Here is a 15031-nt window from a genome sequence, read left to right as displayed (position 1 = left end):
AATCTGTATAAGATACAATGTGCACATTTGTAACCCACACGCACTACACTAAAACAAATGGTCAAGTGACACATGGATAATCTCATAAACTTCCAAGCTATACTTTCAGAGTTTATGAAATTATGGGAGTGTATTTTATAGAAGCATTAACTAACTTACTCACCAGTAGCCTGTTAGTAAGGCAGATGTAGGGGTAGTTTCAAGGGTGCAGCAAAGAAAAGGAGAGCACCACAAGAGTGGTCAAGGACTTAACATCCACATTTTCTGAATGCTTCAAAATTTGTAGACTATCAAGCAATTGTAAGGGTTCAAAAATGCTTTCTCAGCTGGTTTTGGGACCTCTAATTTACACCTAACTGAATATTGATATAAACAATTCGACATATACAAATATCAAACCCAAATATTGACACCCATAATATAGACATCCCTATATTTATAATTACAATATCCAAAATCTCCTTATATAAAAATATCTCAAATATAAAAATATCTCTTCCCAAAAAATAGGTAACAATCATATGAACTTTCGAAATTATCATAAAAAATATCAAAACCACCAAAAAACAAAATGTAGACATTGGAAAAGACAATATATATATATTTAAAATACTACATGCATTTAATTAAATACCATTTTTAACTGAAAAAATTTACAAATGCTTGTATAAAATATATTATTGTAAAATACAAAATGAAGATAAATTAATACTATAATTATTCTATAAAAATATATTTGCATTAGGACATACATTTATTTATGTACAAAAAGATATATTACATCTCCAAAATAAAACTTAAATTAACACAATGTAATACATTACCAATCAAAAACCTTAAAATATCAAACAACCCAAATAAATAAATGAATACAAACTCTATCTAAATATAAAACAATAATTAAATGATAATTCCTCCATCCCCAAGCACACCATTTGGGACGCCTTTAAAGCTGCAGCAAGGGACTTCATAATTGGCTTTGTGGCAAAAAAACGAAGGGCTGCTCGCAACTATACAACGGCTATCCTTCTTGATATTAAGAAACTAGAGCATTCTTATTTTACTTCCCGATCACAGGAAAGTTTAACTGCCTTGATTAATGCTAAAATGAAATTTAACAAAAAGTCCACTATGATGCGTCTTTGTATCTATTGAAATCAAGTGCCAAGTTCTATGGGGGCAAAAATAAGGCTGGGAAGGTATTAGCTAATTATCTGAAGGTTAAGCAAAATAAGTTGAATATTGAATCAATCTAAGACACTAACTCTACTCTCAAACATACGCACACAGATATTCGTGCTGAATTTTCTACCTTCTACAAAACTTTATACTCAGTCGGGCTTTGTCAAGAGTCGCTTCATCACTGATAACACTAGACTGCTCTTTAATATTCTCTCTAAGTCCCGTCATTAACCCCATTCCCTTGCGGCCATTGCCCTTGACACTGAAAAGGCGTTTGATAGAGTTGAATGGACTTATCTTTTTCACACCCTTCGTTGGTTTGGTTTTGATCCTAATTTAATTTCTCTAATTTCCTTACTTTACTCCAACCCGCGTGCAGCTGTTTGTCCTAATGGTCACATATCCTCTTTCTTTGATTTGAAAAGAGGCGTTCGTCAAGGATGCCCCTTATCTCCCTTTTTCTTTAACTTGGCCTTAGAACCTTTTCTTTCTAAACTCCGTCAAAATCCCATTATTCAAGGTTTCCAGTTATCAGACTCCCACATCAAATTAGCCGCATATGCGAATGACATCCTTCTTTTTATCTCTAATCCCACCGATTCGATTCCCGCCTTCCTTACTGAAGTACAGGCCTATTCCCAAATATCTGGTTATAAGCTTAACAACGATAAAAGTGAGATCCTCCCCTTGACAAAATTTACATTTAAGCCTGATTTCGCCGCATCTATTTTTACATGGAAGTCCTCCAATATTAAATACCTTGGATTGCATATTACTCCTACCATCCCAGATACTGTCTCCCTTTGTATGTCCAAATGCATCCAAAAATTAGTGGATCTCACGTCTGAATGGCATCCTCTTTACCTATCCTGGTGGGGTCGCCTCGATACTATTAAAATGATGTTATCTCCCATAGTCCTCTATACTCTCTCTAATATTCCAGTCCCCGTTCCTTCCAAATTTTTTAAAAAAATTAACTCCATTCTAACGTCCTTCCTGGGCTAAATTTGAACGTCTTCTTCTCTCTCCCTTTTCCTTTGCCGAATATCTTTCCTTCTCTCGCAAACCCTCTTCTATTTCCACTCCCATTCTTAAATTTACTACTAAACTGCTCCTATCTTCTTCCCATTCCCCTCCCACGACCATTGCTGATTTCCTTTCCTCCCCCATCTGGCATAACACTGCTCTGCTTATCCGTAACAAACCCTTCTTTTGGAAAACATGGCACTGCAGGGGGTTGATATGGATCTCCCAACTCTTTTCTCAATCCTCTTTCTTACCTTTCACTACTCTCCGCTCCCTTTATGACTTACCTACCTCCTTTGCTCGCAACTATCATTTGCTTAGGGACGCAGTACTAACAACTTATAATCGCCTTTCTCAGTTATGTCCTCCTCCTGCTTCACTCACTCTCCTTTCCTCACTCCACTCCTTTTTACGTAATGCACCAAAGGCTGCCGCTATTTACAAATACCTTCACAACATTGACTCTATCAGACCTAAGTCCAAGGTGGAGGAATGCTGGGAACATGACCTATCCACGTCCTGGCCAGTTTCACTTTGGGATAAGGTCTGGATCAAGATCCGTAAATCCTCGAGAGCGGCAACCTTGACACAGTCTTTGTTTTTTATTTACAACAGACTTCTTTTCACACCCTTTGACCTTCACAAACGCTTTCCAAACACTTCGCACACATGCTGGTCTTGTTCATCTCCACAAGCCACTTTGTTTCACATGTTATTCTTATGTACTCCTGTTCATAGTTTTTGGCTACAGGTCTGGGTTCAAATTAATCTGATTTTTCACACTTGTATCCCCTTTTCTCATACAGACATTTTCTAAGGCAGCCTTTCCCCTTGCTGGGACAATGTTGAACTTGAACTAAAACCTCAGATTATCGATATACTACTGGCTGCTGCATTCCAGCAGATAACGGTTAATTGGAAGGACTTTTCCAATATCTCCTTTAAGGCGTGGTGGTTTAATGTCTGTCATAACCATAGACTTGACACTGCTTTTGTTTTTCCGGCCTGTATGGCTGCAAAACGCATGGACTTATGGCTCCCTGTCACGCTTTACTTGGACTCATGTGCTAAACGTTTGTTTTCATCCACCACCTTCGCAACAGGAAGTCCTCAAACCTCCTTAACTGCTCATTGCATTCCATTTTTCTTCACTGTATCATCTCTTTGTTCCTTTCGGATATTTTCATGCTTACTATGATTACTGTTTTAAATGCTTTTCTCTTGTCTTTTCTTTTTCTTTTCCTCCATTACCCAGATTTACCTCTCATACTATTTGCAATTGTATGCTTGTTTTATTTTTCTCATAGTTTTCAAGTTTATATTCCAATGTACTTTGTTTTGACACCTTGTTTTTCTCTTGTCATTATCAAATAAAATTTTCTTGAACTTAAAAAAATAAAACAATAATTAAATATAAAAAAATCAAACCTATTTCAATAAAGTTAAAACAATACCCATCTAAAACCTCAAAACTCAAAGAATGAAAAACATAAATAACATATACAAAATGTTATTTGAACACAACATAAAAAATAACGTCTTCCAGAGACGGCACTCCTTTGGTATGGAATTTTTTATTAATGAAATTATAGGAGTGTGTAGACAGAAAAAAGTCTACGCTTTTTGGCTAAACTAGCCTGGTTCACAATGTTTTCGGCAGTCTTAAAGCAGACATTTTATGCAATCAATAACACAAACATAGAAAACGGCTTTGCTTTGACGGAAGAGACTGTGTACAAAGTATCGGCCATCTAAAAATATATACTTGAAAGTAGACCCTTAGAACTAATTGGCTGCATGAGGATACACTTGTAGTTGAAGAGCTGCGTTACAGACAGGTGTTCATGCCCCTTTTTACAACATTCTGCAACGCAGCTCCGTGGCGCTTACTGGAGGTACCTGGTGGACTAGTTGGCCCCCTGGGAACCTCAGGATTGAAGAGGAATTAATTCCCCAACTTAAAGTGCGCCACAGGGTGTGTTTGCACACATGTCAACTCAGGCCCCGCCCCCTCCCTTCACCACGGTGCAAACACTCCCCATGCGTTTCAATTAATATCCTTTTGTTTACTGATCCATCCTTCCATCCATACTTTCATTCATCCATAAATATTTTCACTCATCCATCCTTCCTTTCACTCATCCCTCCATCCTCCCTTTCACCCATCATCCACTCACCCAAACATCCATCTATTTATCCTTTCACTCATCCATCCATATTTTCACGCACTCCACTATCCTTATTTTCATTCGCATATCCATCCATTCATCCATACATCCCTTCACTCCTCCATCAGTCCGTCCATTCATCCATACATTCGTCATCCATCCATTCATCCACACTTTCACTCATCTATCCATCTACCCCTTAACACACACATCCAGCCTTACATACATCCTTTCACTCACACACTCACTCACCCAACCTTTCATGTTCTTTATGAGCCTTTATATACAGAGTTGCAGACAGACAAGACCCATTAAGAACCCCGACCCGCTGTAGCAACTAAAGCGGGGAGTTTACAACACCCTTGCAGGGGGTAAGGTTAGCCCTACCCCGCCCACTTATTTCTTTGTTTTTCCTTCATTTTAGGACTCAGGAAAGGGTCCCAAGTCCTCACATGGTTGCCGCTCCATCTTGGTTGTTGTGGTGAAAGCCAGTCAGAGCTCAGCTTGCGAACTGTCAGCCCACAGACCCTCCACTAATTGAAATTTACTAAATATTTGTTCATTAATTGCTCAAAAACTACTTAACTTATTTACACCAAATCATCAAAAACACCTTTTCTGGACCACATACATTTTCTGTACTCCCCGATGGATGACCCCAAGTCTTTCTAGGTAAAAATAAAAAAATAAATTGGAAAGTTTTGTGAAGATTCATCAAACGGTACCAAAGTTATTAACAACACAAAAAGGCATGTAAACTATAGCAAAAATATTTACAGTAATGTCTTAAAACACTTAAAAACAATAATAATATACAACAATATTTAAGTCATAGTCATTTTAATATTCAATAATATTATATAAAGTGCCAAAACGATATACCCTCTAAAGATAATACTTACCTTGATATAATTCCACTCAAAATATTCTGGCTAACTTCAGTAGAAAAGGTGCACATCATGGATGAAAAGTGTAGTGAAGTGAGACAATCAATCCAGTTATCACAAGATGTATGGAGTAAGATGTGCCATGTATAGAAGGGTAATTTTTTGTAAGATGGAAAAAGAAATTAGAAGATTGCTTTGGACATTCTCTAACCCAATGCTAGTTTCAGAAACACAATGTGGAATTTAAACAATTAGTGCTACAGAAATAGGCATACATCATTTTTTTTTAAAACCACACCATTTTGTTTTTGCCATGTATAATGAATGAACGTTTAGATGATGTGCAAGCTGAAATGTAAGTAAACGAGCTGAAAGATGTAACTTTATCTTTGCCTATCAACTATTTGATTGTGTTTTCTGGGGCGCCTGGACAATATAATTGCCGCCAACCAATTCTAGATGCATGATGGTACGTAAAGAATCATAACTTGCCTGACCATCAGTAGTCAAGATATTGCGCCTGTTTCCCAAAAACATTTTTAGTTGTAAATATATGCTTGTGAGTGAAAATGGTTACATTTATATCTTTCCAGCATCCACAAAAAGATATTTGGAATTCATAAATGCTCAGCAGGAACCTCCACATAGGGGGTGAATAGTGGTTGATTCAAAGTGTGGTTTTCCTTGAAAGTTTCGGATTGAGCACAGACTCATGGGTTTGCGGACAGTCAGAAACTGTTCTCATGTGCCACCCACCCTGAAAATGTCCGGACATTTGTTCCATCAAAGGGCTATAGTAAATCTCCATTCTGAGGTGTGAAGTAGCACGAAATGCCACAAATCAGAGGACTTGCTGATATGGGCAAAAAAAGTGCGGGCGGGGCAAAGATCTTTCAGAAGCCTCTTTGTTTTAATGCAACATCAAATGAAGGAACTGCAGTGAGGCTGATCTATCTGACCATATCCAGAGGGTGATATTTGAAAACTCATACCAAGTGAGGTGTATAGTGTTAGCTTCCCACAATTTAATTAGTCCCAAAGCATGTCAAATTCATGAGTTGTATGATGTATATATTTTCATGGAGGCAGTGTTTTCATTTCCACAGCACAGTTATTGGATGTTTACTATTATTTTTACATACCAAAGACTTAATTCCTCAAAAATGGTTTAAACTTACTTAGGTATTCAAAAGGTGTGACATGCATTCACACATTTCACATCCTGATGCATAGCCTATCATTACCTTCTTTTTCCTGGCTTTTAATCCCGGGTCACGCCAGACTCCTGAGCAGACAGGCTGTCAGCTCTGCGGCTCTGTCTAAAGGAGCTGGGGTGGGGCAGCCAGCAGGTTGACTCCGGCGTCGTCATGCTGACTGACATGTCATTGTCAGACTCAGGTTAGGGGGTGGTCGAGCCGAGCGCACAGCAGCACAAATGCACATGTTGGGTTTGGGTCGGAGAATTTTCCCGACCAGCCCAAACATGCGCACTTGTAGTCTATGCTCTGGCTGGAGGCTGCACATTAGAAGAGCAAGAGTTGATCAACGCCGCAACCCTCAGTCTCCTAATGAGCGGCAAGTATCCCTGCTAAGCCTCCCGCAGCACTGTAAACTTAATCTGCGTACAGGTAGACGTGGATAAAGAACCCACGCGGAACAAAACTGGGCAGGGCAGAGGCATCGGAAGAACAAATAAACCCATGCTCAGTGGTGTAACGAAACTTGAGGGGGCCCCTCTACAAAGTACATTGAGGGGGCCCCCTCCCCCCAGCCCACTACCTACCACTTTTGCTGAGGGAGCCCCCTGGAGTTCAGGTCCCCCCGCACCGCAGGTGCTGTGGGGGCTTATGATAGGCCACAGGGGCCAGGCAATCCTCTGAATACTAGCAAGAGACTGGGAGAAGTGGCGGGCACTTGTAAGTGCGCATATTGGTTTGGCTGGTTGTCTTAGGCCTGTCAAATAGAAATATGCACTTAGATTTTCTCCACCCAGATGTATTGTACAGCTGGGTGGAGAAATGGCAAAGGCCCCCAGTCCCTTTGCGAGCTCCTAACCAGGCTGCTAAGACCAATCCAGGTGCTGTTCTCAAAGCATGAGAGCAGCGTTTGGATTGGGTGGAGAGCCTGAGAGCCTGTGTTCTCCCAGGACTTCCTGAAGAGGAGCACCGAGGCATCTGGAAGATGGAGCCGCAGCGGGAGAAGCAGGTAAGTGCGTTTTCTTTTTTATTATTTGCCCCACCATTTTAGTTTGGCAGCAGCCGCTGCTGTTCTCCAATGATTCCAACACCTGTGTGCCTGTTGCCTCACCTTTTTCCTGCACTGGCCCTAAATTAACACTGCAGTGTGCTGAAAATGAGACTGCACACATGATATGTCGCAGAAAAGACAATATGTTACCTATTTAATCATGAAATATATGTAATTAAACAGCTGAGCATGAAAGGTCCAGGGATTCCAGGACTATATCTGTTTTCACAAAGTTTTTATGTAAACGGAGGAAACATACTCAAAAACTCTGGACCTTTTAGAGTTTTGGAAGTTGAAAGCTTTTAGATAGAGTATGTTTTCCAAATTAAAATACTATTTAAGGTTAAATCCAGTAATCATTGGTGCAAATTTTCACTCAAGAAAGAGGATTAATCCAATTTTTAGGAAAGATAGAATTTTATTGATGCAAGATTGGACATTGACAGCCGACACGTGTTTCGCCCTCTATGGCGACTGCGCCTGGGCTTTCTCAAGGCTAAATTCAATTTCTTAGTGTCATTCTGTTAGATTCTCTAGTATGCATCGTAATGGGTATATGTCACAATAAAATTCCTTAGATATTTCAATTTGGAGTTAAATCTCCCAGAAAGTCAGAGCGTAGTGACTACGGGACCTCTCTGCCGCGCTCGTTGTCTTCGTAGGAACGCTCTGACTTTCTGGGAGATTTAACTCCAAATTGAAAATATCTAAGGACACTAAGAAATTGAATTTAGCCTTGAGAAAGCCCTGGCGCATCAATCTTGCATCAATAAAATTCTATCTTTCCTAAAAATTGTATTGATCCTCTTTCTTGAGTGAAAACTTGCACCAATGATTACTGGATTTAACCTTAAATAGTATTTTAATTTGGAAAACATACTCTCTCTATCATGTAATATATGTGTTTGATTGGTTTGAGATCCACTAAAATGTCTTGATTATACATCATGTTAATGATTCTGATACAATCAGGTTAATAACCATTGTGTGTCTTGTTCAGTGATATGATGATGTTTAAGTCAAGTTACAATCGTAGGGAATCGGATACTCTGAAATTTTCACAAAATTGTTTCAATGTTTAGGTAATACAAGAACCAGTGGCATTTCAGTTTAACTCTTCATGTAGGCATTCCTATAGAAGAGTAGCAAACATGTTAGGAAGTCATCATTTAAAATCCCCTAAAATCTCTGGAGATACTGGTCAATAGTTTTTAAATAACACATCTCTTGGTGTCACATTACCCCACGAGTCACAGACCACCTTCACCAAAAGACATAGAGCGACTCATACAACGACCTCATTGTAAGAGACAAAACTACCACAAGAGGTCCAAGTTCAAAGGAGGTTTTCTCGGGTGGAGTCAGATGTGGTGTCCTTATATCTACGCTAGGTTCCAGTAGTGCAGAATTCTCCCTGTCTCACAGCCTTGATGCCACTTCTGTTGAGGTGATGGGCAGGAGGCAGGGCGAGTAAAGGGCTTTTTAAGCTAAGATAGCATATTGCCATCATGGTGTGAGGCAAGTTTCTCTAGTACTTGATCAATAAGTAATAGCAAGGGATGCAAAGAAACATATATCAATAAAGTACAGAGGAGTCAGTGTCGTTATTCAACTGTCACGGAATTTCACACTGAGCACAGTGAAAACTCAAGTTCGGGGAGGCTGGAGCAAATGTATGGAATATTGTTCGTCTATGAGTCACACACGGGAAAGCTAATTGTTTAAACAAAAGTGCAATTACAATACCCTGTGATTGTGGAATGTAACAGGAAGTTTTCAGGAGAAGTAGTCGGATTCCTTTACAGGAAATAATTTATGCCCACTTTGTAAAAAGGCTCAACTACAAGGAAATAGAGCCTGCATTGGTAAGTGAAATGATGCAGCAGTTCCAATGAATCAAGGCACGCAATCCAGCAGTCACACAAGAGCCTGTATATTAGTCTGGGTAGGCCACTTTTAACAAAGCACCTAAAATATTATTGTTTCCTCGTGGCATCTCTGCTGACTGGTTGCTCTCATTCATCTGAAAACAATCCATATTTCAATTAAATCGTCATTTACACGCACACCTTTCCTTGCAAATTGCTGCCGCTTTTAAATTGCTGCCATTTAATTCATGGGGAGGCCCTGCGCTGCACACCATTCACTTCATGAAGAAGACTTGAAGAGGCTTGCTTGGTGGCTCCACTGAGTGAGGGGACTCCTAGAGCACGGGGCCCCCCTGGATCGCAGGGGCTGCGGGGGCCTTTGTTACTCCCCTGCCCGTGCTCAACCTTTTAACATTTCCAGTCATTTTAATTATTATTGTTCAACTCTACTCTCGGCACTTAATCATTTCTTTTTATTTTAGCGTGAAACTTTGCTGTTTCTGATTGCTACTTAAACTAGCAGGTGGGAAATGATGCACTTTGTGGAAGCTCAGCTGGTTAATGTAATCACTGCAACTGTGTGTTTGTAAAATCATTGACACAGAATTGAACCCTGGTTGATGCATCAGAGATTAGTGACATGTATTTGAAGTGCTACGAAGTCCCAGCCTCTTGCAGCACTATAAATATGCTTGTCATTATTTTCAAATTTTATAACACAAGGTGTAAGATAGGCTGTAATAACAATGTGCACTAACATCCAGGGACTATTTAGGGTTTGGCAGGGGCATAACAACACCCCCTCTACCCTCGGAGTGCGAATGGGCCCCTGGCTCCCAATACTGAAAGTGGCGCCTTAACAGATCTATGCATTTATGATCATATCTGCTGTGTTAAATGTTCAGCATTTTTTCTAGTCATTCCTCCAACAGAAATGAAAAACAAAGTTAGTTTCTCTTTCAGTTTGACCAGTCTCAGAAAAGTCGGTATAATCTCCTAGTTGCACTTACTATGCTGTGAATTAGTTTTTTTAGGCTAGTGTTATTTATCTCAAAGTCTGCAATGAAGATCTGTGGTTAAATTGAGAAGCAGCAACCAGCATTATATTATCATACAAAATCTATATATTGATGTCATTTCTACACTTTCCCAATTGCTTTATTAACATTCTTGCTTTCTGAAATATCCTTGAAAATGCACCATTTGGCCGCTCTTTTTTCAAAATTTCCTCAGGGGAGAACACCCCCAGGAACCCCTCTTGATATGTTTGGGCTCGCTCGCCACAGTGCGCCGCACGCAACTTTTACACAACACCACTTTCAAATGTCGCCAGATGCCACTGCGGTATCAGGATGCATGGATTATTAGATTGGGAAACTCCAATTGTACATAATGAAAAACCCCACTTTGTTAGTGTGTAAGAAGTCTCTACAAGGGGAAGGATAGAGAGAAGGAAGTACTGTTAAGAGAAAGGGGAGGAGGGCATGCAAAAATCTTTTAACACCCAAAAGTTTGTAACTTTGTGGGTAATCTCAAAAGGTTTCTAGGATATATCCCATCCTGTATGTACACTGAAAATTACTCCTGTACAAGACAGGTATAGGTGTGTTTCCAGGGTGAGACTGAAAAGGAAACATCAACATAATTTAGGGGGTTGTTAGAGGATTTATTCTACAGGAAAACTATTTTCTCTGTGGAGGAAACAAGTTTTACAGAACAGTTCCAAACACACATTACGCTTATCCCTTAACAGAATTAGAGTTAAGGTTCACTGGGTTAGGACGATGGCTGCTCAATCACAGAAACATACAAATGTTGAACATTTCCCAGTGACCACCTTAGAGTTCCATGAATTCTTAAATGGAGGTCTACTCTTTTAGATTTTTTTAAATTAACTTTGATATCATTATCATTGTGTCTTAAGTGATTCACAGTACGGCTTTCTGAAATTTCTCTTAGCGATTTTTCAAAATTTTCGAAATGCTGATTCATGTGCAATTGTACAAGCGATGTTTGCCATTGAAAATGTACAAGTATTATATAATAGGCATTTTATAACAGCAATGTCAATTTGAATAGTCGGTCCAAAAATTTGATGATTTCAGAAATTCAAAATTCTATGGTGTTAGTTTATGTAGTACAAATTGTATAGTGAAAAAAATTAAACTGTGTAAGATAAGTTATTTGAGGAAAAAGAAAAGAGCGCTATGTCTATTGTGTATTTAATGTTAGTGTCATTCATGTAAATCTTTTATTGTTTGTAGGTTTGTGCAACTTTGGGTACCACTGGGGTCTGTGCCTTTGACTGTCTCATTGAACTGGGACCAATTTGTAAGTATAGTAAACAAAAAATAATAATGCATTTTTATGTAGTGTTATCTTCGCTACCCACATAAACAAACTCTATAGCAATAGGCCTATTAGTAATTTTATCAACCTTGGATGGATGAAATGCTATACAATTTTTTTTATAATGTAGTTCTCTAAAATATTTCTTCTAACCTCTGAATAGGAATTCATAAAGAAGCATCTCAACTGAATATAATTTTTTATATCCAATTGAAAAATTTAATTAATATTATCCATTTAAAGATGAATGAATTTCATTATTCATTGAAGGTCCATCATCCCTGCTCTCCATCCGAAATCGCTTGCTGTGTCTTCTCTGACTTTGAGCTGTTGCTTCTCTGGAATATATTGCTTGAGAAATGGGGACTGCCCTTTGGCTAGCAGATGTTATTTCTAGTACACTTGGCAATATTAAAACTTTAGAATCTCAAACTTGGCCCATGGCCTGGAGCTCTAAGACACTTAGGGGGTCATTATGATGGTGGAAGGCCCGCCACCGCCAGCTGTGCAGTGGTGGGCCTTCCGCCAGTGGACCGTGATATCACCCTCGCCACATTATGATGGCGGTGGGATCCAGACTGCGGCCATGGGGGAAGCAAAGACAGTCCGCCACGGAACCACCACAGGCAATCATTAAGATTGCCTGGTGGACGGTCCAGATAGGCTAAAATGGTGGCATGCCTAGCAGGCACCTTCCGCCAAAATCGGATACTGGCTACAGCCAACCTTTCCATGGCGGCGATACCCCCTTGGAAAGGCTGGCAGGGATTTGTTTCTGGGGCCCGTTGCGGGCCCCTCCTTATGTTGGGGGGAGGTGTGGGTGCACTGGGGGTCTACCATTTCACAGTACTAAGTGGAAGGCACCGTGTGTTGCCTGCCACGTAGTGGAGTGAAATGCACAACCTGCTTGTTTGGCACTAGGGCGGGTGCTGCAGTCTGCAGCATCCGCCGCAATGTTAAATGGCAAGATGTAACTGCCATGGTGGTGGGCGCATCCTAATTTGTAGTGCGGGACCGTTGCATGCTTGGCGGGCAGTCCTGATGTCCACCACAATGGCGGGCGGACTTCAGTCTGCCCACCATCGTAATGGCCCCATTAGTACCTAATTAAGAGTCTGGCAGTCTGAGGACCGCCATACTCATGTAAGTGCGGCGGTGGGGGTCTGACTGCCCCATTACGAGTTGGGCGGGCAGACGGCCCTGGGACTGCCACCGCTGCCAGGGAACCGCTGTTCCCTGGAGGTTGCGGTCAGGAGCCCACAATATGCTTGGCAGGAACGACAGTGCAGGCACAGCAGTGCAGCAGCTTTGCCTTCAGGATCAGTCTGTGAGCCAAAGCATGCTGCCACCGCAAGACCACCGCTGTCACAGCGCAGCCTGGAGATAAACTCATAATGCAGCAGCTGGGATGCCACCAATTTGGCAGTGTACTCCCAAACACCGCAATGTTTATTTATGCTTTTGCAATACTTGGGATAAAGGCCCTTAACTCTCATAAACTCCTGAAGGAGCATGATTTGTTGGATGCACAGTCATTATCACTGACTATGTGGGTATGGCTAAATTTAACTTTCCATTGAAGGAGAGTGTTTTTGGAGTGCCTATAACTTTGACTCTATTTTACACATGTGCATAAAACCTTCCCCCAAATGAATTTGTTGGTGGAGATCAGCATGTACCCCTGTGGCTACGTTATATAGACAACCTATTTTTTATCTGGAGGGGCTCTGAATCACTTGCTCAATAATTCATTGAGCAGATAAATAGGAATCAGTTAAATCTTGAGTTTACTGTGAACCTTAGCAAATCCTCAGTACACTTCCTTGATGTGGCGGTATTCATACAAGAAGATACTATTGCTACTAGGATTTACTGTAAGCCTACTGCGGGAAACTCACTGCTGCATGCTAGTAGTCATCACCGCAACATTTAATACAAAGCATCCCCTATGGGGAGATGCTTCGGGTGCAACAAATATGCAGCAGTGATGCAGATTGTCAAACAGCGCAGGAAAGCAGTAAACAAAGATTTTTATCAAGAGGATATGCGCCGGTGGTTATAGACAGAGCCATCAATAAGCCAAGATTGCTGACTAGGGATCAGGCTCTAGCAAAGAAAGAAGACAAGCAGGCAACCCCAAATAAATTGGAGCCATCATGCAGGGTCATACTAACTTACAATAAACAACACAGAGCCATCAGGAAAATACTGAGTAAAAATTGGAACCTGGTACTAAATAATCCGGTCATAGGTGCAGATCTGTCTAAAAAAAACAATTGACATTTAGAAAGGCCAGGTCTATGGGAAACTGCCTTGTTAAGAATAGTCCAGAAACTAGGGTACCTACCAACTGGTTGTCGGCACAAAAGGGCTTCACAAAGTGTATATCGTGTAAGGCTTGCAAATTTGCAAAAAACAAGACAAATTACAAAAAACCTTTTAAACCTGATCCAGTGTGTATCAATAAAAAAACTCGTAAAACAGACCATCCCGTGTATGTGCTGGAGTGTCCTTGTGCGTTAGGGTACATTGGAAGAATGAAACTTCCGGTACATAAAAGGATACTCCAGCACATACGAGCCATCACAAATAAAGATCAAGCCTACTCTGTGGCAAGGCATTTTGAGATGGTTCATGGAAGTAACCCAGTACACCTTAGTTACTTTGCAATAGATTGTGTTCCTCCGCTCAGAAGGGGAGGGAACCGTGAATGCATTCTCCGGCTTTTAGAAACATGATACATACTGGATCTTAACACAAAGTCCCCGGGGGGCTCAATGCCAGTGAGGACTTATACACTTGCCTTTAGAAAGCTGTATGCTGTGACTCCTTATGTTAATGATATCTTTGTACTGTAATTTCTCAATACAATACCCTGATTATAGGAATTCAGTCTTAGGGTTGTTGTGCAATAATGAGATTATGTAATATAGTTTTCATGTGAATTCAAATGCATTATTTTTTATGGTGTTTTTAACCTTTTGGCACATTTGTTTGCACGGTAGCACTTTTCTTGAACCAGCTGTTTCAATGAATCAAACATGTTTTGTTCCTTTTAAACATGTCGGCTGTGTACCATAGGCAGGTGGTAGCGATATGCCCGCTTGGGCTATATTTTTTCATGGGCATGGTATGCATTTATACTACTGATCTTTTTCATCTTGATCGATACAATATGTATATTGAGTAATATTGACAACATTGCTTTAATCAAAAACAATTTTTTGGATCAAGTAAAATATTTATACTATTAAGGTATTCATTTTGGCATTTTTAGCTTTTTTGCATTTTTAATGTTTTTATA

The 15031-nt window shown here is 40.2% G+C and overlaps 1 protein-coding gene across 1 annotated transcript in view; it reads left to right on the top strand.

Moving 5' to 3' along the window:
• Positions 1–15031, top strand: part of HDC (histidine decarboxylase) — a 247775-nt gene that overhangs the window by 165530 nt on the left and 67214 nt on the right. Inside the window, exon 7 of the mRNA XM_086958246.1 lies at positions 11643–11709. Coding sequence (XP_086814372.1) covers positions 11643–11709 — 67 coding nt within the window. The remainder of the gene's footprint in view (positions 1–11642; positions 11710–15031) is intronic.

Source organism: Lissotriton vulgaris, chromosome 2_1, assembly GCF_964263255.1.
Source record: "Lissotriton vulgaris chromosome 2_1, aLisVul1.2, whole genome shotgun sequence".
Lineage (NCBI taxonomy): Eukaryota > Metazoa > Chordata > Amphibia > Caudata > Salamandridae > Lissotriton > Lissotriton vulgaris.
This window is presented reverse-complemented; position numbering and strand designations above follow the sequence as displayed.